The sequence below is a fragment of the Buteo buteo genome, chromosome 10, assembly GCF_964188355.1.
Source record: "Buteo buteo chromosome 10, bButBut1.hap1.1, whole genome shotgun sequence".
NCBI classification, from domain to species: Eukaryota; Metazoa; Chordata; class Aves; order Accipitriformes; family Accipitridae; genus Buteo; species Buteo buteo.
In genome coordinates, this window is record NC_134180.1 from 44,982,743 (window position 1) to 45,008,463 (window position 25,721).

The 25,721-nt window shown below is 39.7% G+C and overlaps 1 protein-coding gene across 3 annotated transcripts; it reads left to right on the forward strand.

Moving 5' to 3' along the window:
* The first annotated feature begins 8,207 nt into the window (after nt 1-8,207).
* Nucleotides 8,208-23,994, forward strand: ACADM (acyl-CoA dehydrogenase medium chain). Of its 3 annotated transcripts, none has more exons than XM_075037399.1 (13): nt 8,565-8,852; nt 8,893-8,931; nt 12,202-12,301; nt 13,113-13,210; nt 13,321-13,390; nt 15,749-15,849; nt 15,936-16,016; nt 16,877-17,007; nt 18,196-18,304; nt 19,178-19,318; nt 19,396-19,491; nt 20,186-20,434; nt 23,555-23,994. In XM_075037399.1, the coding sequence occupies exons 1-13, from the start codon at nt 8,841-8,843 to the stop codon at nt 23,624-23,626; spliced, it is 1,299 nt and encodes a 432-aa protein (XP_074893500.1). In that variant the 5' UTR covers nt 8,565-8,840; the 3' UTR covers nt 23,627-23,994. The 3 variants fall into 3 exon arrangements, with proteins under 3 accessions (XP_074893499.1, XP_074893500.1, XP_074893498.1); XM_075037397.1 differs by lacking the exon at nt 8,893-8,931 and adding an exon at nt 11,412-11,576 and having other exon boundaries at nt 8,711-8,796; XM_075037398.1 differs by lacking the exon at nt 8,893-8,931 and having other exon boundaries at nt 8,208-8,796.
* Nucleotides 23,995-25,721: the final 1,727 nt, after the last annotated feature.

Sequence of the window (25,721 nt, forward strand, 5' to 3'; positions counted from 1 at the left end):
TGGAGCCCAGGCCGGTGCCTGGGGACCCAGCATCTCTGCCCAGGCAGAGGGATGGGGCTGCCACCTTCCCATTTGCAGGTTCAGCCGGCAGTGAAGCTCAGCCCGCGACCTAGAGACACACGCACAGACACACACAGGACACGGGCTCAGCTGGTCACACGCACAGACACACACGGGACACGGACTTGGTCGGACACACGCACTGCCACAGGTGAGGCACTGCCTTCAACAGTACCTCCGTACAGGACCTGCCTTGAACATGAGCGCAGGCAATCACCTCCCTTCCTCTGCTTGGGCTGGCAGACACAAAAGGTCGCTAGTGCAGGCACACACACGAGACTCTCTGGATGCACAAGCACATGCACATTCACGGCCCCTCTGTCTGCCCAGTACCCCTGCCGAGATCCCAGCACTCTTGCCCACCTCAGGGGCTGCCTACTTGCTGGCTGGTCCGGCTTGATGCTTCCTGCAAATGCCTAGCACCCATACTCATCCCACAGGCACTCCGCACTCACACTCATCCCGCAGACACTCCGCACTCACACTCGTCCCGCAGACACTCCGCACTCACACTCGTCCCACAGACACTCCGCACTCACACTCGTCCCGCAGACACTCCGCACTCACAGGTCACCCTGGATAGCAGCACGGATTCTTGCCTACCAGATATCCCTGCCTGGACCCAGCAGCTCCTACTTACTGGCAAGTCCAGCTTGAAGTTTGCCAGTGACCGAGACAAGCACGCTCACTTTCGGGAAGTTACTGGCACTCACCACCCTCAGCAACCAGCATCAGGCACAGGAGCTGTGACCTGCTGTCCCACTCTGGCTGCTGCTGCTGAGCCCCTCACTCGACTCACCCGCACCAGTCCTTCCCAGTAGCAGGTTTTTGGGACACACGCTGTTTCTGCCTCAGTAGCTGACACTGGGACCTCACCGGCTCCAGAAGCTGGCACCACAGGCTGGGGGCACCCACATTCCCAGTCTGACTCCATTTGCTGGTACCAAATCCACTCACACATGACCCTCAGTAGCTGGCACTTTATCCTTATAACACACATACACACGGCACAGCTAATGAGATTACAGAGAGAGATAGCTGAGAAAAGATTTAATAGGAAGATAGGATTCAATAAGACGACTGTGGTGATCAGGTGCTGGGCTCAGTCAGACAAGTGTACTGACTACCCTCTTTTGCACAGGACTGGTCCGTTTTATACCCTATTCTGTCCATTCTTCCTTTGTTCCTCCAGAAGCCCTTCCCCTGCACATTCCTTCATTATTGTGCACAGCTCCACAGATCCCTTTCCAACATTCTGGACCCTCAAATTTGCATCCTTATCATTTGCAAAGTCCCAGTTTGCCTGCAGTTTATCGAGAGCCAGTTTGTTTCTTGTCCTTGTCTCTTGTCTTGCCGGTCAAGTTTGTGTCTCCATATTTTGTTTATGGCTTCCCATTTTTTCTTGGTATCCCATTTGACAAGACCTTTGATCAGATAATCTTACTGAAATAAACATTCCATCATCAATTAGTGTGACTGACCAGGTTTGTGTCTCATTACTGCCTCCCTTACCACTTGTCAGTCAGGTCTGTGTCTCTTTATATTCTTGTTTATGGCTTCTTCCTTTTCTTGTTCTCCCTTTTTGCATTGAAAAGGTTCTTGACCGGATACCCTTAAAGGCACAGACACTTTCCTTCACACACCCTTACAAAAGATATTTTTTAAAAATTTCAAGACTAAACAAAAATTTGTTACAGTGGTGGGGTCACCCATGGAATCTCAAAGACTTATGTATTGGGACTCTTGCTGTTCCAGGTACAGGTCAATGATTTGAAAAAGGAGAGGAACACTGAAGTGGAAAATTTTGCTGCCTATAGTAAGTTATTTATGGGACTGAAAAATTTCAGATAAACTCAGGGTAGATAAATATAAAATGATACAGACAAGGGATGCAGAGAAATAATTATATACAAAGATGAGCTTTAAGTTGACCATTACATCCCAGGAATCATATTTTGTTATCATAGTTAATATATGAAAATTTTCATTTCAGTGTTCAGAGGTAGGCAAAAAAGAGTTACCAGAAAAAAACAGAAAAAGAGAACAGAACAGAACTTATACTCTCACCTTTATGCAAGAACGTGAGCCACTTTATATTCTGATTCTTTCGTGACAAAACCAAGACGTTGTAGAAAGTACCCAAAGAGGATTATTCAGCTTGGAAGGAAATAGCTAAGAGGACATCATGACATTTTTCTCTTAAATCATTGACACAAAGAGAATGACTAGGGACTGATGGTTCACTGCTTCTTCCAATTCAAGCAGTAGGGACAACAAATTAAGTTAGCAGATGTCAAGTTGAAAACAAACCAACCAAAGTGGTTCTTCACAGTGTAAGAAACTAAGCTGTGGTACCCAACACATTCAAAAAGTAACTGGTCAAGTTAATGGAAGAGACATCCATGAAGCATTATTAAATACAAAGGCATCACCTCCAGCTCAGGAAACTTCTAAATCGGAAAATTTTTGGAGGGTAGGGAAAAAAAAAATTAAAAAATATCACTACATTAGTGGTAAATGCTCTGTTCTTGAATCCTTCCCTAAGCATTCTTCATTGCAACTGCCATAAACAGGATACTCTCCTAGATGGACCTTCGATCTGACCTAGCACAAGACTTGTCACTTTCCTGGCAAAATGAGTTTTAGCTATCAGTATTGCAAAGGGCCTAGTCATTTGTCATATGAATGTTAGATGAAAATCTCAACCTTCACCTTCTTGTGCCCATATTCTCAATCCCATTATTCTTTTTCCAGGATGTCCAACACAAGGTTTCTCTCTTTCTTTACTTTTTCACTGCACATGCCTCAGTACGGCTATAATGTCAGGTAGTCTTTCTGAACTCTACCTTACGCAATTCAACAACAGCAACAGTGGTAATCTTTATTGAGTTCTGTCTGACGAGTTCTGTCAGCTGTTATGGAAATTGAACTCTTGTGATTTAAGGCAGTACTTACTTTCTGTTTTGTCGTTTGCTGCACTTGCTAAAAATAATTATATAGGTTTTACTATAAAATTAATGTCTACGTTGTATCTTACATCAATACCCATTTACACGGTTAAGTTCTTGTACACTGTTAAATGTTGGTATTGGTATGGTCTTGCATAGCCACAGCCGATACTTTAGAATACAGATGTTTGTTAAAATCCAGCCTATAAAGGTCTTTCTGCAGCACCCCCTACTGTCACGGTGCCGTTAAATCTCTGCTGACCTGGAACTTCACGTTAAATGAGAGGGGCTTTGCCAGAGCCACACACACCTCTTTAACAAAACACTTTTTTTGACTCTACTGTTCTGCTATCTAACCTACAAGTGTTAAATACGTTTGAGAGATGTGTTCATTGCAACTGGGCATTTATTAATACATGATTCCACAAGGAGAAATGTACCAAGCAACGTAGCTTGAAGATTTTTTTTTAGCTGCTGAAGTGCCTGCTGCAGCATATTTCAATATGATGATTAAAATTGACTTAGTGTTAAAATGTCCTAGATGCTTCCTTTACACATAGATAGGCCTTACCTCACTCTATTATTTTTTTTAATGATTAACTTGCTTATATTTCACACAAGTGAAAGCTATGGTTGTCTAAGTACTTGTTTCTTAAAGTAGTAAGTCCTGTAAAATTCTAAAGTGAATTTCAGCATACTTTGAAAAAAAAATCAGGACAGCTGATCTTTATTCTAAGGCATGGTTCAGAAGTTATCTTCTGAGCCTTCCACTGACTTTCTGTGTCTTCAGAAAGTCATACAGGCCAAAATTATTACAAGATGCAACTGAATGTTTTTTATTTGTTCTCAGGCTCTGTGTATCAGTCCCTTCTTTTTCTTTATAGTTCATGTTAGAGAGTCACATAAATGTAACTTGAAATTTTTTTATGACATTAAGGAAAAAAATATTTGATGTGTTTACATATAGTAGTCAAATTAAAAGCCTCCAAAACTTTGAGTAGGTATGGCTTTGTAATTAAAAAAGATTAAAAATTTGAAATGAAGTAATGTTTGTGATACCCAGGAATCAAACAAGCTAAAAATATACTTGAAAATATTTTAATTCAAGCATCACATTATCTTCATTTTTAGATAATTCAAAGGCACCCATATAGGTGTTTTCCTTTTTTTTTTTTCCTCCAAATAAATTTATTGCCTTAAAGACCATGAAAAAGCTGCAAAAAAAACCAAACCCAAGACAAACTACAAAAATTACATGAGCTTGCAACAGAAGTTTAGAAAAAAAATGTTGGGTTTAAGATATTTTAAGTTATTATTGTAGCAGGGATCAAAGAAAACCAAAAAACATTTAATCATTTTATCAAGAAGAAGTTGCCATGCTTGTTGCATTGTACTGCATCAAAAAGGATTCTACTTTGTAGATCATTAACTCAGAACGTACACACTAAACTTTACCATGTTTGTTTAGTGCAGTAGCTTCAGTAACTTGCGTTACATAAATCACCGCAGAAAATTCAAGTTGCTTTCCATTTCTAAAATGAAGGTCCATTAACAAATGGTAAAATACAGTTGGTTGTTAACAATATAAAAAATAAACTGTAAAAAATTTGTAACTACTACTACTACTAAAAAATAACACTTCAGCCTAGAATACAGATGCTAACTTTAAGCAATGACCTGTATTTTGTAATGTAATATCCTTACTGTGTTTACTTGCTTATTTATACATTTCAGCAATAAGCATCATGTATTCTGGTGGTTAGTATAAAAGAGAGTATTCTAGGTTAATAATGCAATAAACTGTGCAGTATACAATTGTCGTGGTTTAACCCCAGCCAGAAACTAAGCACCATGCAGCCCCTCACTCACTAACCCCCACCCAGTGGGATGGGGGAGAGAATTGGGAAAAAAACCCCAGTAAAACTCATGGGTTGAGATAAGAACAGTTTAATAGGACAGAAAGGCAGAAAATAATAACAACAACAATAATAACAATAAAAGGATTGGAATATACAAAACGAGTGATGCACAATGCAATTGCTCACCACCCACCGACCGATGCCCAGTTAGTCCCCGAGTGGTGATCCCCCCCAGGCCAACTCCCCCCCAGTTTATAGACTATGCATGATGTCACACAGTATGGAATATCCCTTTGGCCAGTTTGGGTCAGCTGCCCTGGCTGTGTGCCCTCCCAATTTCTTGTGCCCCTCCAGCCTTCTCACTGGCTGGGCATGAGAAGCTGAAAAATCCTTGACTTAGCCTAAACACTACTTGGCAACAACTGAAAACACCAGTGTGTTATCAACATTCTTCTCACACTAAATCCAAAACATAACACTATGCCAGCTGCTAAAAGAAAACTAACTCTATCCCAGCCAAAATGAGGCCAACAATTTCTACTGTAGTAAAAGCAATCAGAGGAATAATAAAGAAGAAATAGGACAGAATAGTAAGGGTTTGAGAAGATAAAAAGGAAAGACAAATGCTGTATTTCTTGCTTCTGTGGGAAATGCTAAAAATGCTAGATGGACACAACAGAAACTTTTATCTATTGTCACCCCTTAAGTAAATAATTTTGAACCTCAGAGTTCAAGTGGTTCAGGCTTTGACAGATAACCTTGCCATCTTTCATATCCCTCTCTTCCCAAATACTTGGTAGACACAGACCACTGTGTGGAGGTTGCCTGTGCTTTGAATTTTCCCCTCCAGACTGGCTTGGTAAAAATTCTGTTGACAAGACATTGTAAAAAAATTTCTCACTCACCTACCCAAGAAGGAGATGTGAAGAGATAATAAGAAAATTATTCAAGGCAGTGAGAAAGGTGAGCAAGGATATAGCTTCATTACTGCAAGCTGCATTAACTAGTGACCTCAATCAAGAGTTAGTTTCAGTACCTTACATCAGTTGCTCCTGTCATTTAGCAGAAGTGTCCTTGAATACCTTTGTCTTGGCTCCATGAACTCTTTCCTTCCTTTTTCTGGAACTTCTTCTGTTCTTTAACCTCTACAACACTGCAGGAGATGACAGATAGCAGCTTTTTAATACAAAAGCTGGCTTCCACAAAGTACATAGACACCTGTCTTCAGAGGCAAGTAGCAAATTTCACATGCAAAGATGCTTCTAGCATAAGGCAAACCTGGAGAACAGCAAATGTTATGGTGTATTCCTGACTCAATTTCCTCAGCTGGACAGCTTCAGACAACTACCTTCCCAGGCTGTGTCTACATGAACAGTTTTTAGTTCACTTAAGGAGTGAAGTTTTGAGGTAAATCTCCCAATTGTCTTCACTTACTGCGCCTGCCTTGATTCACAGAGAGGTTTCAAAGCACACGAACTGAGTTTTGGATGAAACTAACTGGAAGACATGATCTAGGAGTGCACCTAATGTGCTCCAACCACTTACTAGGGGGTATTCCATCTAGCTCAAAGCATAAACCCTCAAAAATGCTTATTCGGTCTTGAATCCAACCATTTCAGTCTATAAATCCAACAGTATTGGTCCGCATTACTTCCTAATGCTAAAACTCCCTCAGTTTACTGATTTATTCAGTCTCTCAGACTTAGGGATGTCCTGAACCCCATTCCAAACTGCCTCTTCGCCTCAGTGCAAAAAAAAGAGCTTATTTACTTACTGAAGGGTTATGGATCTTCATCTCAAAGGCACCTAGAATTAATATCTCAATTCTGAGCACTGCAGTATTTAAATCCCTTCCTGCAGCGAGTAAATATGCTTAGTATATAACACCCTTACCAGTGTTCAGGCACCTGACTCAGTCAGCTGGAGTTGCTTGTTACCTGTGAGAGTGTATAGTACCTATGACATCAGCTTTTCATACAGATTCTGAACCCATCTACCCATCTTTAGAATTTTATAGTGTGTGTAAAAGTAGTTAGAATATGCATAGTAAAATCCATGCTGCATATCTAAAATTAAACTTTTAAAACATTAAAATGAGGTGAATATATTTACTTATACATCATCACAACAAGGGCTGTTTCGATGATAAATCAACTGAGGAATACAGAGATACTATGTATACACAAACCATACAAATAATAGATAAATAATATATGAACAGAAAATGGACTGCTCAGTAATTAAACTCCCACACTATATGCAGAAACATGACCTGTGGAACAGAGCCCTATATAAAAGGGAACACAAAATGCAGACTTGAGTGCTGATATTTAAAAGCCCTACAGCCATACAATACAGTGGTATTGCGTACTTGAAACTAGAACAGGAAGAACATACAAATATCTTCATGAAATACTAAAGTAACTTAAAGTTATAAATTATGCTTATGCCTTTTACTCAACTACCCTTGAAGTACAGGGAAAAACCCCACCAACATTGGAGTGTAAAATCAGTAGCCTGTGCACTAAGTCAAAGCTGCTTACAGGCCTCCATTCGGTAGACACCTGGAGTCATCCCAGTATAAAGCCTATACCACATTACAATCAGCTTCTTTTTAATCAGTTGATATATATGCAAAAAGTAACTCTTACATGGCTAGCTTCCTATTGAAGTGTTTCTTTGGTATTAAGTACAAAATCAATACTCTCAACTGTCGGAAACAAAACAAGCAATTAAGAACCAAACATACCAAGGCAATAATGGTGCTAAAAATATTTGGGACACCTTACTTTGAATTGTTATGCAAAATAAAATGTTATCCAAAATCCAGCTTCCAGAAAAGTGCTTTATGTTTTGATAATTCTGTTAAAATTTCATACCAAAAGAAGTCATTTGTAGATAAATCAAAGTAGCTATTTGTCTTATTTTAATAAAGCCCTAAATAGCACTGCTTTACAACGCTGACGCAGTAATATTCAAAGCGTGTATTTTACACACTGCAGATAGTTTACAAAATCAATGCTTTTGGTTTAACACACGGCATTTGTAAGCACATTTTCCGTAACTATCAACACAGTACACATCGCTACGGCATCTCAACTTAAGAATGGTATCAGAAGCTCACAGTCACATGAAGATCAATTTAAAAAGCCCAGTTATGCCAGCAGATTGTTTTCTTTCGCACCTACAAGTCTAGAAGTTCTTGGAAAGAGAGCAGAAAACCGCGACTGCCGCGCGCGCTCCGCAGCCGGGGGGGGGGGAGCGGGGCCCACGCGCGGGGCCCCGCCGCGCCCCCGATCCCGGTCCCGGTCCCGGTCCGCCTCCGAGGCAGGAGTTGAGGAGTCCCTGACGGGCAAAAATACACCGAAGCGGGTCACGGGGGCTTTTCTGCTGGCAGGGAAAAGACGGAGGAGGCTGGAGACAGCCCAGGAGACTCGGTACGAAAACCCAAATTGGTTCAGCCTCAGGCGAGCTCCTTCCTCACCTCACGGCCCGGCCCGGCTCCCCCTCCCCGTGCGCTGCCTGGCGGGGGAGGGTCAAAGGCCCTGCCCGCCCCGGGTTTTGTGGGACGAGCCGTAAATGGAACAAATGAACTCCCCTCGGCCGGAGGGAGGGCCAACGACCACGGCCAGACCCCACAGCGCGGTGGGCCGCTCGCCCCGCCGCCTCACGGCCCCCGCGGGGCTCCGCCTGAGCCTGCACAGCCGCGGGAGCAGGCTCGCCGCGCACGACCAGGGCGGCCGTCGCGGTGCGCGGGGACGGACGGTCCCGGGCCGGGGCCGGGCCCCCAGCCCCCCCTCGGCGCTCGGCTAGGCGGGCGGCCTGCGTGGCACCGCCCCCGGCCGCCCCACTGCCCCGCCCCGCCGCCGCCGCCGCCGCCGCCGCCGCCGGGCACCACCGCCGAGATGTCCGCGTTGAGGGTCACTCGGGTGAGCGGCCGGGCCGGGCCGGGCGGTGCGAGCGCCTGGAGGACATGAGGCCCGGGGGGACGGGACGGGACGGGACGGGACGGACCGGGACGGGACGGGACGGGACGGGCCGCGCCGCGCCGCTGCTGGCGGGCGGTGAGTGGGAGCTGGGCGGTGACAGGCCCTCCGGTGGCCGGGAAGGGCCGCAGGCCGAGGGAGCGCGGCAGGGCGAAGGGCCGGCAGCTCCGGTGGCCTCGGGGCCTTGGAGCGAGGGCGGCTGCTGCGGGGCAAGCCCGGCTCCCGCCGCCGTGGCCGCCCGCTCCCGCCGCCGTGGCCGCCCCCTCCCGCCGCCGTGGCCGCTGGAGGGCCGAGGGGCTGCCCCGGAGCCGCGGAGGAGCAAAGCAGTGCAGGGCTCGCTGTTGTTTTTCCTGTCTCCGCATTATTACCCGTGAGGTTTTGGCCTTAATCTTCGCGGCCTGAAGGGGCGTTGCCGTCTGTTGCTCTTCGGCGGAGTTGTGGCACAACCTCGGGGCCCTCGAGGTGCCAAAGGCCGCGCTGCGAGGTCTCCAGAAAAATCCAGCGTACGCCTGGCAGCTCCGGCTCAAACGATGGAGACGGCTTTGAAACATCAGGGCTTATAGTTCAGGGTGTTTTATACAGTGTGTTTCCTTAAGCACACCTAGCTGTACTACCTGTGGCAATTTTTTTAAATATGTGTGATGTGTCATAGTTGTTTTTCTGAAGTACTAACATTCTGCTATATGGAACCACCAGTGTCCTCTGAGATTCAAACTAGAAAGTAAAAATTACTCAAAACTCAGGTAGTACCTTGTTTAGCATTTACACAGGCCTTTTTGTGGTTTCCCCATTTCCAGAGTCATTCATGAGTCTGAATTAGCCGAAGGGCCCTTCGTCAGAGCTTCCTGGCAGCTGTGTTATTTTGCTCCAAAGTGATGCAGCTTGACCACATGTCCAAAGTGTTGCTGTGGCAGTGTCGCTGAGGGGAGAAGTCTCCATCCGAAGCTGGCTGGTGGTTTATAGATAAAAAGTAATGCTTTAGGCAAGGGAAGCCAACAGTTAATGCCTACTGTAGGACATACAGCAAGCTGCTCTTGACAACTCCTTTCATTCTTGTCCTGAGTTATGTGAGGGAGAATCAGGGTTAGTGACCTTAGCTTGTTGTTGTCCTGTCTTTTTCTGTAATGTGCAGCTTTTCAAACAAGTTCTGTAGTTCCTTTGGCATTAAGGTAACGAAGATTGCATCGCTTCTGTGTGTATCGTCATACCCTTTTCCAGACAGCAGGTTATTCCAGTGTTAGTCTTGCCACTTCAATGATCATATTTCTGATTGTGACAGAGCTTATGCAGTAGTGCAAGGAAATGCAGTAGGACTTGCATCTGGGCATCACTAGCAGTAGCTTGTGACTGAATCGACTGTTCCTCTGAGTCAAGCAATAGGAAAGTTGACAGAGTGGACAGATGGTCATCCAAATTCTTACATGTAGCAAACCGTGATCCTTTGTCACTTGATCACTCATGCAACTTCCCGGTATGAATCCCACCTGTCCAATTCATATTTCTGTTTGTGGGAAGAGCGTTGAGTTTTTCCAGAGTAACCTTCAGTGTTGACCTTGCATTCTACCCTGGTACAAAAACCACGATAGACATAAGTTCTCCAGTATAAATTTGACAGCTTCTTTCATATAGGGTATCACTTTTAGCATTAGTTTGAATTCAGTACTTTTTCTAGTGTAGGCAAGACTTTTTGGTGGCAAAGCTATGTATGAGTCTGTGAAGTGTTGCTCCTTAAAAAAAAAAGAAAAAAAATATTACAATCTTCTGGCTTTTTTTCAACCTCATCTAGTCTTTCCAGATAAAATAAGGCATAAAACATTCTGAAGGATCAAGGTCTTTCTAGATGTTTGTTGGTGTTGTTTGTTTGTTTTGTTTTTCTATATAAGAGTTGTAGCAGTAACACAAAACTTAGCAAGATACCATTTTGCAATGTCTGTGGCTTGTGAAAACTTGGAATGGATAATACATTGCCTACTGGAAAATGCAATCCTGAACTACTAATAAACTGACTTAACAGTTCAATATTCAATTATGTCATAGCCTCCCCCTCTTCTATGCCTAGCAGTGGTCTTTCTTCATTTCTTCACCTTTCAGCTTCATAGATGTTTTCAGTATCCGCTGGAAGTAACTTTTTTCACTGTGTTGATACCTATTATTGCCGGTGTTCTTCATGCTTTTTGTCATGTGACTTTGTAACCATCTCTGCATGGCATTCTTATTTTTAAGAGCACAGTTATCTACCACAACTTTATTTTGAAGCTACTTGTTGCCTCCCCAGCTATGTAACTTTCTGTAATGTCCTTGTCTTCTAGACTTTCCAGTAAAATTTTTGTGATATTTTTGCTCTATTACGGTTCATTCAATTTTTTTTAATGTTATGAAATAAGTGGCTGGTGTGATCACACTTTTTTTTTTTTTTCCTTTCTACATTTTCACGTAAGAAAATCAAGAACAAGCCTTTTCTTAGGGTTTAGGCTCATTTGTTTTTGCACAGTATTGATATGGGTCTTTCTAAGAATTTTTCCAATTAAATATTTTTCATTTTTTTCCAAACATTTCAGAGATTCATAACTACTGAAGGATGAAAGAGAACAAAACAACCTTTTAAAATCAAATTCAGACATGTTTTTGTACGGTATTAAGGTGTTCTGAAAGTAGCTGTAACAATAATATTTGTGGGCACTAAAAAAACCAAAGCAAACACAATGAAAAAGAATAAATTTGTGGTAAGTATGAGGACAAAAAATAAACTTCAGATAGTCTGTTGAGTTCTATCCTGTTTGGAGTATAATAACAGTAATCACTAAGTGTCCATGGCAGCAGCTTATTAAAAGAAAGCAGACATGAGTCTGGAAATTTATCAAAATATTCTGATAGATATTGGTTAATAGGTTGTTTTTAAAGTCTTGCTAAATCTGCATGTAGGTAAACATTGGATAGATAGAATATTCACTAGAGGGCAAGAAAATCAGGTTTGGCGAGTGTGTGTATAAATGAAAGAAATATATACTGCTATGTCTCTGTGAACATAAATTTTAATTGTGCTTAATTATTTTTAAATAATCAGTTGCGCAATACTTAAAAGTGGATACGGCAGTTCACTCATGCTCAGTGCTCTTAAAGCCTGGGATTCCTGGCATAGCTGTCAGTTCATGTGAGCACTGCTTGCCACAGGAACAAAACTTAAGGTAGCCAAGAATTCTTTTATCACTGTAGTAATTGTATTATACTTGATGTGATACTGTTTCTAAAGGGGGAATTCTACATTTAATGTTGTGCTGCAGTGAGGCTGGTAGCTTTAGGAGACTTGAGCTGTAAAGATCTTATACCTCACGTTCTTTTTCTCTTTAGCAAATGCTTCAAACCATTGCAGGGCATGGATGGAGGTCATGTTCTAGTAAACCTGCTCAAAACTTACATATAGGCAAACCTGGAGCTGGCTTTAGCTTTGGTAAGTATTACAGTTTTGAAAGAAATACAGCAATTAAGGGCAAAGGGCAAATTGCAGTGTTAAAAAATATGAAATCTTATATTGCAGTTCAACGTGAATTTAAAATGAAGGTGTTTATTCTAAATAGATTTCTATTCTTTTATAAAAAAATGTTTGAAAACCAAAATTACTTTCTTCCTCAGCTCAGGCAAGTCAAGGTATGTGTGTAGTGTTCGTAAGATTTTCTTTTTTTTTTTAACTCATGCCTGTTTTAAGCTTTTTTACTGCCAAAGTGTCTTAGTTTTGAATAATTATCTCACATTGCCGTTTACAATGTTAAAGTAACTAAATGTAGTCATAGTTGGTTATAAAGAAATTCATCCTCATCTTGGCATATTATAAAGGAAATGTAGTGGGTCAGCAGCTAGATGTTTGAAACTGAATAACCAGGATCTTCAGATGACATCTGCCTCCTCCTCTTCCTCCATTTAATTAGCATGGCATTCTTCTTGTTTCTTTTGGTAATGTATTTTATGTTACACAGTCCTGTCTACTGCGTTTTCAATATTTTTTGGACAATTTCATCAAAAGTAAGTAAATGCATTGTAGGTGTTGATGAGAGAACAATGGAGGTTTTCTCCCAGGAGGAAAAGGAAGCTGAGCTTTTTTGCTTCCGGAAGAGGCCCAGGAAGTGGTGGTTTGGGTTGTCCTGGAAGGACACTCCTGCTTTCTCTTTTCTCATAGTCTGACAACTGGCAAAATTAAAGGTAGTAGAGAATTTGTGACCTTTTTTTTTTTTTTTTTTTTTTTTTTTATTTCTTTATTTAAATAGAACTTACTGATGAACAGAAAGAGTTTCAAGCTACTGCTCGTAAATTTGCTGTAGAGGAAATTATTCCTGTTGCTGCACAATATGACAAAACTGGAGAGGTAAATCTACCATAGTGTAAGGGAAAAAACAGACTTTTATCTTAACCTGCATAAAATTTAAAATGTTGATTGTGATGAATCAGAAAGTGATTTTTCCCTGTCTATTTCAGTATCCTCTTCCACTTATAAAACGGGCTTGGGAACTTGGTCTTATGAATTCACATATACCAGAAAGCTGTGGTAAGTAAATGTTCTTTTTAATCGGTAAAATGAAACAAAGAAAAGGCATTAGATGAGATTTATATGTGTAATTATGGATTCTGTATAAAATAAACAGTTGCATACTTGAATAATCTAAATTTAATCAGTAGGCAGGTTGACACATACAAGTGTTACTAGGTGTGGATGTAATCAGGAGACAAATTAGACAGATTATGATTTAGTAAATTATGACCAGATTTTCCTACCGTGATTACAACTGCCTAATGTTCCCCTGGTGCACTCTGTCAGCTGATTAGGCAGAGAAATTAGAAGGTCATATTTTGTTCTAGTCTCTGACACAGGCTGGAGCAATTTAAGAGTTTTTTCCAGAAGGACAGTTTTTCAGTTTAGATTAGGTGCAGTACAGCAGTGCTTTGGCAGTGTTTAGGTATATAAGTAACCATGGAAAAAAAAATGTTAAATTATTTTCTTTTTTGCATCTATATTACCTGAAAAAGTTAGGAAAGTGTCCATAGTAGACCCTTTTTTTGGAAACTAATCAGAGGATATATCTTGTATCAAAAATTTTATAAATGAGGTTAAGGAGCAAAGAGACAAAAGGAGCAACTGTGAGGACTAGATTTGTTCAGCTACAAATTCTAGAGAAACTGAAGGCTGAAATAGCTGGACTACTGCAGTGTATAATCACTTGATTAATATTAAATGAAAAATTACAAGTGGCAAATTGGACAGCATTGCTTTAAAAGGTCTCCAAGGGAGATCTGGGAAAATACATACTAGTAAGCCTGATACACCATGTAAATTAAGGGGAAGTAAGATGAAGTACAGAAATAGTGGATGCAGATAAACATGATATGCTAGAGAAGGGTTTTTGTGAAAGGACAGCATGCCTCATAAAAACATTGGAGTTCTCTGAAGTAGCTAATTAGTGTGTGAACAAGGGATTCCTGGTTGATATAGAATGCTTGAACTTCCAAAATGAGTTTTTAAAATCATCGGGTTTCATAGTGGAAAAATCAGCAGCACAGCTTTGCTGGGTCTTGTGCTATTTGGAATATCTATAAATAAACTGGAAAAGGGCATCAATACTGAGGTGATAGAGTTTACTGATAATACTAAGTTACTCAGTGTAGAAAAGATGAGGCTGGTGCAAAATGCTGCAGGAGAAGGTCATGAAACTGAGTGACTGTTAAAATGGCAAATGCAATTCAAAAAAGGAAAAGTGATGCAAAGGGAAAGAAGCAATCTGAACTTCACAGAGAAATGGTATCTTCTGAACTAGTAACTGCCTCTCAAAAAAGAGATTTTTGGGCTTATAATAGATAGTTCTGTGAACGTCAGCATAATGCTCAGAAGTGGTCAAAACCATAAAATTTAAGGTCAGAAGGGACCTTTAAGTGAATAAAGAAAAAAGCAGAAGGCATAATTATGCTGCTGAATCCAAAATGCACATGCCTCCTTAATTCATTATATAGTCAGATCCTTCCATCTCAAAAGAGTATTGTGGAAATGGAGAAGGTTCCTAAAAGGATGACAAAGATCATAAAAGATGTATCTTCTGTGTGAGATGTAGCTTCTGTATGAGAAATGTCTAAAATGTCAGTGTCATGGAGAGTGTGAAAAGGAATTGGTAGTTCACTGTCCCTTTCAATGTAACTAGAAGGCATGAAATGAAGTCAGCAGATGACAGGTTCAAAATAAATGAAAGGAGATGTTTCTACACACAGTGTGTAGTTAATTTGTGAAACTCGTTGCCCCTGGGTGAGATTGATGATAAAATTTTACAGAGATTCAAAAAGAGACTGGGCAAATTCACATAAGAAATATCTGTCAAGAGTTAGCATAACAAAGATACCAAAGAGAGGTATCTCTTTGGCTGAGGAAGTCACCTGAAGGCTCAGGAAAATATTTTTGAGGAAGTATAGTTGTATTGTTATTGTATTTGTATGTATTTCCTGAAGCGTTAGCTTCTGGCAGAAGCAGATTACTGAGTTGGTTGTCTGACTAATATGGTCACTTGTGGGTTCCCCCCCCCCCCCCCCCCAAGTGCTGTGGTAGCTCAGGACCCCTATCTCTGCTTCTTAAGAACTCTTAATTCTCAAATGTAAAGTAGTCAAAAAATTGGAGTGGTACATTCTTGCCACTTGGTGCAACTTGTCCTGCGTTAATCACACAATAACCCTGGAACTGTGATATGTAATTTTTAAATCACCTGCTACTCTTCTGGCAAAACTTCAAAAGCTGGCATGAGAATGTCTAATCAAACACAGTACACAATCAAATGTATGTGGGGGAATAAATTTTTGTTAATTTGTGTAAATGACTAATATATTACAACTTAAACCCATTTTAGTAAATGAAATATTTTAACTGTAGGTGGCCTTGGCCTTGGTAGTTTTGAAGCGTGCCTTATTACAGAAGAGTTAGCTTATGGATGTACAGGGGTTCAAACTGCCATTGAAGCAAATTCCTTAGGGGTAAGTTCTGTCTTTCCTTGCGTCCCTTAAACTAGAATCTGCGCACTTTAAAAAGATGGCTTAATGGTCTAAATATTTTCTTTCAGCAAATGCCAGTAATCATTGCAGGAAATGAGCATCAGCAGAAAAAATATTTAGGGAGAATGACAGAGGAACCAATGATGTGTGTAAGTATAACTGCTACACTGTAGAATGTTCCTAAACCATATTAAATATTACTCCTTTTTTTTCTTCTTTTTTTCTTTGGTTTTTTTTCTGGTTTTTTTTCCCAGAAAACACTGACATGTACCCACAACTTAGCCCATTTTGTTTTTTAAATAAACAGTGGCATTTACTGGAAGTCGGGGAATAGCTAATGCATCGATAAGCAAATAGAAGATATTGCTTGGAAAATCGTTCCCATCCTAAGTCACTTACCAAAAATTAGTATCTTTTATTTCCCTTTCAAGAGGGGGTGTAGGAATTCAAGAAAAGTGTGAGGTTTGTACAAGGAGAAACTCAACTTGGATGGGAGTTAAACTTTTCTTTGTGATCTTAAACACTATATAAGCAGTACTTGTTACGTAGAAAGAAGTAAAGATCCATGTGCACTGCATTAAAATCTGAACAACTAAGCCTCATAAAATGAAGGACACAGTAAAAATGAAATATTACTCGGTGCTCTTATTTTCAGATTTTAAAGATCCTCAGCTTTCGCATCAGAGTTTGTGAAGCCTGAGGAAGTAATGACTTAAGGGTTACAGAATGGTCCTGTTTGATTAAAAGACAATTTTATGTATCATTATGCATTTGTAAAGAAAATTAACCGTTATATGTTTGGATTCTTGCTCAGACAGCTGTTGTGGGGTTTTTTGGATTATTTTTTTTTTAATTTTTAATTTTTTTTTTATTTACTGTTTTGGGTTTTACCATGCAGTTCACTTAAACCTTTTACAGATCAGTTTGATGTACATAGTCTGCAATAATTTGTGGTTGCCTAAAAATAGAACTTTTATTCCTCAGGATTTTGCATTTTACTTTATTTTAGGCTTACTGTGTAACAGAGCCTGGAGCAGGCTCTGATGTGGCTGGTATAAAAACAAAGGCTGAGAAGAAAGGAGATGAATATGTCATTAATGGTCAGAAGATGTGGATCACAAATGGTGGGAAAGCAAACTGGTATGTTAACTGTTAACTCATGTTATGTTTTCAGTTGTTATTTTATATAGTGGCTCCCCCCTGCCCCCAAAGTTAAATTCTTTAAAGATCTGAATGAAATTCTTTATGAATCTGAATGGTTTTTGTGTTTCAACACATTACACTTCAATCTCTGACCAGTTAATCAGGATAGGATATAAGAATGCAGTCTCAGGGCTGTGCAAAGCCTAAAAAGGAAAATGAGCAATGACATGACAACTCCTCACTCAAGAAGGCCTCTCGAATCTTGCTGCTATCAAACAAAATTAATTCTGCTTTTTCTTCAGGGCAGGACAGCAACAGTATGATTTAATTTGCAAAGTACTCAAGAGGCTCGTTTTACTAGCTACCTTGCTTTGTAGTTGTGGTGATTGAGATCAGTTGCTTCTGATTCTACTAGAAGCACCTCTCACTTCTAGTGAAGCTAGAAAACACTGTTGGATTGTGGTGTTACATTTTATTTTCTGAAGGGAAAACGTTTTCCAGCTGTCAAAGAATCCAAATATTGCTGTGGTGTCTATGGACTGTGCTTTATAATATAAACCTCTTTCATCGTGTCTCACATCACACTGATTTGCAACACACAAATTCTTAATTGAAGTGGAAAAACTATACAATTTATCCAAATGCTGAATTTTCTAGTTATTTATTTCCTTCTACAAGGCAGATCCATCAAAGACAAATCTACCAGATATCTTTTGACATTACTGAACACCATAAATGTGATTTACGACTGTTTGATTTATAAGGGTAATACTTATTTACAACTGATACTTAGAAGAACAGAATTAAGATCTTTTAAATCAGGTGATAACATTTTGCATGCAAGAAAGTATTTCCTAAGCATTAATTTTTATGTATGTGCTGTGAATAGGTTTCCTTTGTACTATTTGTGAAGCTGGTAGTATCATAAAGATTCAACAATACATGGAAAAGGTGGACAATCTTTGCATGGTGATCTGAAGTATTGAATCTTTGAAACTTCCTCTTTTGTTCCCTCTCAGTTTATTTTTGGGACAGGCAAGAAAAAAGGGGGTTTAACTTACAGATAGAATTTATTATGTGGTAGAAATGCACATAAAAACATTTTAAATGTTCACTCAAAAAGCATCTGGTTGTTAAATGTAAGGATAAACTTCATCCCTCTTCTTTTTTTTTTTTTTATGCTAGGTATTTTTTGCTAGCTCGTACCAATCCAGATCCAAAGGCTCCTGCAAGCAAAGCCTTTACTGGATTCATTGTGGAAGCAGATAGCCCTGGAATCCAAATTGGAAGAAAGGTGAAGAGTATACCTCTTATTTGACAAGACAGGAATTACTGTTCAGTTCTAAACCAATAATGCAACAAATTACCATTAAAGAAAAAAGAGTGTTGCGCAACTGAACATTTTCATACGCTCATGTACAATGATCTTTTCATTTTCACAATATTCAGAAACGATTCATAAGATGTACTTAATTATAATGTTATTAATTCAGATAAGAAATTATTCAGAATGGTCTAAAGTAAGATGACTTTGAACAGCTGCAAAAGAATCTTTGAGAACTATTTTATTGACAAGTGCCAATAAATGAGAAGTAATATGCCTTGAAAGGATAAGCAGCAAATTGGACAATTTTAACCATAAATACACACACAGCGAGCTTTAATTTTAGCTACTGCTGGTCAAGGAAGAGGCCTTGGAGACACTGGTGCTAGTTCTCTTTGGGGGTGGGGGGGGAAGTACTATTTTTAGTAGTAGGCAAAACTGGACGATTAGGAACATTAGGAAAGGAATCCAAAAACTTGAAAAGCTTATTTATTTATTTATTTATTTACTTGTAGTACACCTGTACTGCCTGCATATTAGATTCTTCACTTTTTCCACTCCCATCTCAAAGGATGTAGTTGAACTAGAGAAAGACAAGACTACTGATTACAGCTACAGAACTGATTTCATATAAGGAGAAAGTAAACTGCCCAGCTTAGACAAACTAAGGGGATGCTGGTCTGCAAGCGCAAAACTAGTATTTGTCGTGTATATGGTAATTTTTATATGCAGTGTTTTGGGGAACAAAGCATACTTTATGCTTTGAGTAAACTAAACAACGAAAACATATCGTACCTTTGAATAAAACAATTTAGCTACACCTCTGTAAATCTCCCATTTCAGGAAATTAATATGGGTCAACGCTGCTCGGATACAAGAGGTATTGTCTTTGAAGATGTGAGAGTCCCAAAAGAAAATGTATTAATAGCTGAGGGAGCTGGCTTTAAAATCGCAATGGGAGCTTTTGATAAGACCAGACCACCTGTAAGTATCAGAAATAACTTATTTAAAAAATATAGCAGGAGTTACTGATTTTTTATTCTGTGTTGTATTCAATTCAGGTAGCAGCTGGTGCTGTTGGATTAGCAAAAAGAGCACTTGATGAAGCTACTAGGTATGCTTTGGAGAGAAAAACCTTTGGGAAACCAATTGTTGAAGTAAGTGGAGGTGGGGGGAAGAGAGAGAATATAAATAAAAGCTATGTTTTCACACCAGATGTCCTACTACTGATTTGCTAAGGTTATTCCTTGACTTTTTTAGTTCCTTAATTTTTACATTTTATCTCTGCCATCTTGGAGTTTCCAAGTATATAGGTCAGCACCATTTAAGTAAACTTAGCTATGTGGTAACTTCAGGAGTAATTTATCAATGATAATAGTAAAAGCAGAAAGAAAACTCTGCCCCCAAACACAAACCTCAGGTACTATCAGGACATACTTAAGTTCTTCAGTGCTATTAAACAGGGATTTTCAGGAAAGGAAGAAACATCTGAGGTATGTGAAATGAGATGCACAGTACAAATACTAAGAGAATACATTGCAAATCACACTGCTTTCCAGTTTTAAAGAAATATGAATAAACAGCAAGGTAAATACCAATCTCATAAATAGTAAAGAAGAACTTAATAATTCAGTATTTAATCCCTATGACTAAATGGATTTGAGAACTAAAAGCTTAAAAGTCTAATTCAACATACAATTATGAAAGCCTGATCCATATTCTGTAGAACTCCTCTAGTACAATTTACTGAGTTTGTTGAAGAGATCACTTTATTAAGAAGATTATATTTTTCTTGGATGTCATAGAATATTAAGCAGGCAATGTTAACCTAGTTTATTTCATCATTCATAGCACCAAGCAGTGTCTTTCCTGCTTGCTGAAATGGCAATGAAAGTGGAACTTGCTAGGATGGCTTACCAGAGAGCTGCATGGGAAGTTGATGCTGGTCGCAGGAACACCTACTATGCTTCCATTGCAAAGGCATTTGCTGGTGACATTGCAAACCAAGTAGCTACAGATGCAGTACAGATTTTTGGAGGAAATGGATTTAATACTGAATATCCTGTAGAAAAACTAATGAGAGATGCTAAAATCTTCCAGGTAAGTAAAAGAGAGAATGTGATCTTTATAGTAATGCATAAATATTATATAAAATAAACTTACGGCTACTTATTTCAATTCATGGTGTACACATACAAAAAAGAATGTTTTTAGAATGAAAGCAATAATCCTTCAATTTAAAGAAAGAGTCACTCAAATCAGGCAACTTCTTGCATACAGAAATCATTGCACTGGACCAACAACTCAACCCACATAAGAAATTTTTTTTTTCTTTTTTTAATGTGGTAACTCTTTGAAATTCTTGGACTCTTAATTTTAAATCTTTTGAACTCTTAGAAGAAAAAAACATAGAGAAAACTGATGAAAATACTAATGCTTGCTTTGGTATTCTGTAAGTAGAGATGGTTTATGTATAATGTTGTTCTTGAAAACCTTCAGTGGGGGAAATCCTCTGACCATTCATATGTATCCTGGACTGGTGCCTGCCTGTAGTTTAGCTTTCCTCTCAGCCTGAATGCTAAAGCAGCTTCTTCACCTTTTTCCTCATAAGTTGGGGGTGGGTTTTTTGTTTGTTTGAGTTTTTGTTTTGGTTTGGTTTTGTTTCCTTTCTGTTTCCAGCCTCTTCATCATTTGTTGTTGTACTCTAAACCTTCTGTTTGAAACTTTGGTATTATAAGCTGGGTGGAATACTTTGGTTGCAATACCACCAGTATTGAGTGTCACGGAATGATTATCTTGCATGTGTTGTATTAACAGAAGTGTGACACAACCTGGAGTGATTAGCCTTGTTTTTTTAACACAAAAACTGCTCATATTTACTCATGTTTAGCCCATGGTCACCCGTAATCCCCAGTTTTTTTTCCGCAGTGTGACTGCCAAGAAATTATTCCATGTCATGTTGTAATTCTTCTATTAGCATATACTATGCTACAGTTCTGTATTCAGCAAGAATATTTTAATTGTGTTCAGCAAAACCAGTAATCTTTATTGACATTATATGACATTAATAGTGACTAGATAAAACATATCAAAATAGATACCAAGAAATGTCTGCAGACCATGACCTGTAATGTTAGTTAGCTATAGCAGCTGTCATTCTTAAGATTCTAGGTGGTTAATATTTCTCTTACAGCTGACTTTAAAATGATAACTATTATACTCACTAGCCAAGAATTTATTTTTCTCTATTTAAGGAAAGACAACCACTATTTTGGAATCTAAAGGTTCTTAGAACTAATTGCACTCCTATGAGTGAGGAAATGAATGATTAATTGAACTTTATTATGATTGGGCTTTTTTCCTGTCAGGTTGCATGCTTTTCTAGAGAAAGATGGTGTGAGGGTTAGAAGTTTATTTGGAAGCTGAGATTGATTTTACAGGCTCCCAGTTACTTAGATTTTCCATTACACTGATCCATCACAAATGCATGGCTAAGTAGACTTTTTTTTAATTGTTCAGATTAATCAGATTTAGTATTGAATTGTTGGTGTTTTTCTGTTCCATTTCATCCCCAAAAGAGTTCAGGAAAGGCTTTTGTCTTTACAATTATTTTGTCCATGTCTCTTGATTATACCTTGCACTTCACTGTGCTTTACTGTATTGCTGCCCAGTTCCAGATGGCATATGCTTTTGGCTGTATGTTTCGTGTACAAAAACTTGGTTTTCCAACTTTTCTTCCATGTATTTGATCTTTTTCAGTATTACACAATTCTAATACTGTGTTTACTGGTAACATTTTTACATGTCCTTACTCTGCTCTAGGTTTGTCTGGCTACAAATCTAGGCTACTCTGGTAGAAACTCTAACTTAGTTTCCCTTCTCAGATTTTGAAAACTTCCCTTCTTTAATTGTCAATGATTCTTGAAACTATTTCGATTGGCTTATAAACCAAAACCTTTCTTGTAATTACTTAAGAAGATTGTGAGTTTTGATGTCTTAACACTTCCATGGCTGTCTTCATCAGCAAGTAATTTAGTGCAATAGGAGCAGATGAGTAGATTTCAGGAATAGCTGCCGAGGCCCCGACAACTACACTACAAGCAGTTTGGGCAGACTGAGTTCATAGCGAGCCTCTTTGGTCCCTTGGACTGTATGTCCCCACTGTGCCTGTAGTTGTAAAGATGCTGTTGTAGGCTTGGGCCATTATGTCTTCATTAGAGATTGGTGGGTATTTGGTATATAGAGAAAGCAGAACTTCCATTTCAGTTTGCTCCAGATGGCACCTAGTATTCACAAAACAGCCTGTTCTATGAACTGCATCAACATGGGGTAAGCAGCAGCAGTCAGAGAATTCACTTTGGGAATGAACAATTTCTTCTGAACCAAAAAACTAATGTGAACACAGGTTCTAGTGTTTTTATTTTCAAAAAGCTTTGTAAGGTTCTTGGGAAGATTGTTCCTGTAAGTGAATGAGATCGTGAATTTGCATGAATTTGAGCAATTTGCCAAACTAAATTCTGGCAGAACAGGGAGCTGAAACACTTGAACCCCTAAACTATGTTGCTTCAAGCCCTTGCATTACGCTCCAGTATACTTGTGGAGCATATGACCTCCTTCGGCATTAGAGCTTCATATATGCTTTGTTGTCTATCTTTGACTTTGCTGCCAGCAAACAAATACAACAGAAGGATGATGCAGACTGTGTCTAGAAGAAAATGCAAGAATACATGATAAAAAAAAAACAAAAAACAAACAAAACTATACAGGAGAGAGTACTAGTTAACAAGAAGCAATGGAAATAAATGGATCCAAGAGAACATTTGGTATGACCTTAAAAGGCTAGTCAAAGAAAATACAACACTTGCAGCAGAAGTCACCTCCTCCCTTCATGTATTGTTTTAAAACCTAGACTATGTATTTTCTTCCTCAGATAAGAAATTTTCCTTCTTCACCCACCATGTCTGTTTGTTTGCCTGAGAACCTTACTGAGTTTAGATAAGAGCACCTGAGAGAACAAAACTGTCTCCTAATATGTTGTATGTTATTTATTCCATTTAGCTCACTGTAGTTACTCTGTCACACTGGAATTTTCTCAGTTTTCTCTGTCTTTACGCACATCCTAATCCACACTGGATTAGTGCCATGAATGTTTAGAAGTGTAGACCTGTTAAAACCTTTTAAAAAATCATCAGCTAACATTATTGCAATTCTTCTTTTCAGATTTATGAGGGAACTGCTCAGATTCAAAGGATGATCATAGCTCGTGAACACGTTGGCAAATTTCAGGCTTAAAGAAATGTATAAAGTGTGTCTGGCACTGCTGTAGTGCTCTGTGTTCTCATGGAAGAGGATTTTAGTGCATTTCTCAATAGAATTAAAAAGCCATGGAGAAAAAAAAAACTTTCCTTCAAAATCTTTTTATTCTCTACATTATTAAGCACTGCTTCCGTTCTGCCTATCCAGTCCCTCACTTCATTCCTGACTAACAAAGCTGGTATTTTCTAAACATTCTGATTTCCAAAGTGATTGGTTGTTCAAATACAAAATGGGCAAGAAATGAGAACCTCACAATGCAATGTTTTCTCACTATAGAATTAGATGATCAGAATGTTATTTCTGACAGTAATTGCTGCATTCTAATAAATTTTTTTTTAAGTGTGGTTGGTATTTACTCATTTTACTTGTCATATCACTTAAATTGTGTTTTGGGCAAGTTTCCCAGTGTCTGAAATATGTTAGTAGCTGTACCTCAGTTCCTACCATGCTACTGCCCACAGCAGCTGAATAGCCTTTCCAGATCAGCAGTATGAAGGCCTGCACTGTTACTGTCTGCACATGTGTCTGTTCTGAGGGTTTAGATACTATCCAATAGTAGCAATTTTGGCTTGAGAGAATGTGGCCTTTTGCACTGTTACACTCACTTAAGCAAGTAAATGTTCAACTAGGATGATTCACTTCAAGTGCAAGTGTGTAGCTTTTCCTTAGGAATGACTTTTGAGATGGTGTTTACTTCAAATCCAGTACATTTAAACCTATTATTCCTTTCCATCAATGTATATACTTAACTGTGTTTGTAGCAGGAACAGCTGAGAAGGAGGAACTGTTATGAGATATTTTTTTTTTAACCTTGGCTAGACCCTTCTTGGCAGTGCTGGCAGAGTAGACATTCCCTGGACTTCTTGAGCAAATTACTTGGCACTGGTGAGGCTGTACCTGCAGTACTGCATCCAGTTCTAGGCTCCCAGAACAAGATAGATACGGACTTAACTAGAGGGAGCCCAGCACAGGGCCACAAAGATGATTAAGGGGCTGGAGCATCTGTCATGCGAGGAGAGGCTGAGACTTTAGCTTGGACGAGAGAAGGCTCAGGTAACCTTACGTACATGCATAAATAGCTGATGGGATGCAATGAAGAGGAGGGAGCCAGCCTCTTCTTGGTAGTCCCCACTGACAGAACAAGAGGCAATGGGCATGAATTAGAGCACATGAAGTTGCACTGGAACACAAGAAAACACTTTTTTTATTGTGAGGGATGTTGTACACTGGCAGAGGTTGCGGAGTCTCATCTGTGGAGATACTCAAAACTCCGCTGGACCCGCTCCTGGACAACCTCTGTTAGCCGACTCTGCTTGGGCCAGGTGGGTTGACCTCCTCTCAGGAGGTCCCTTTGAACCTCAACAATTCTGTAAATTCATTTGCAATTTCTCACCAAAATGTCCTTGCCTTGCTGTGATCTCTTCCATCCACCATCTAAATTTAGTGCTGGATAGTACAGTTACTATCACCAGGTATTGTTTTTGCAATGCTTATTTCTTAGGTAGGCCACCTGGGAAATTAGGTCTTTAAAAGTGTTTAATCACTATAAATCACCAACTTACCTGCAGGAAGACCAATAACGTGACATCCTTGGTAAGTATTTGAGATATGTAAAAGAGAGACCATATTTTTGACTGTTCTATGCAAGCTAGCATTAGACGTAGTATTTCTTGTCTAGAACCAAAATGGCATTTCTGCCTGGTATGGTTCAGTGGGGGACGTGTGCCAGCATCAAGTGTTGGTAATCAACAGGATAATCATCCTAGACAGTTTTAATTAGGAAGCGAAGTGGGGGCTTGGGGCAAAAGGACGGTTACCCTTACAAGCTCTGAGACTGAATTCTTGGACTTGCTCTTCCATAGCCCTGAGGTAAGGGAAGGAAGCTGAAGCATTTCTAAACGTTGTCCTGTTGGCCGTGAGGCAGGAAAGCGCACGCTCGGAGTTGGCGTGCTTCGAAGTCGCTGCCTCCCCGGTTTCAAGACAACCGGTAGCTGTGGCGGGGCTCCTGCTCGCACAAGGCTGGCGAGCGGCCCCTCCCGCCGGCCCGCCGCGGGCTCCCGGGCGCCACGGC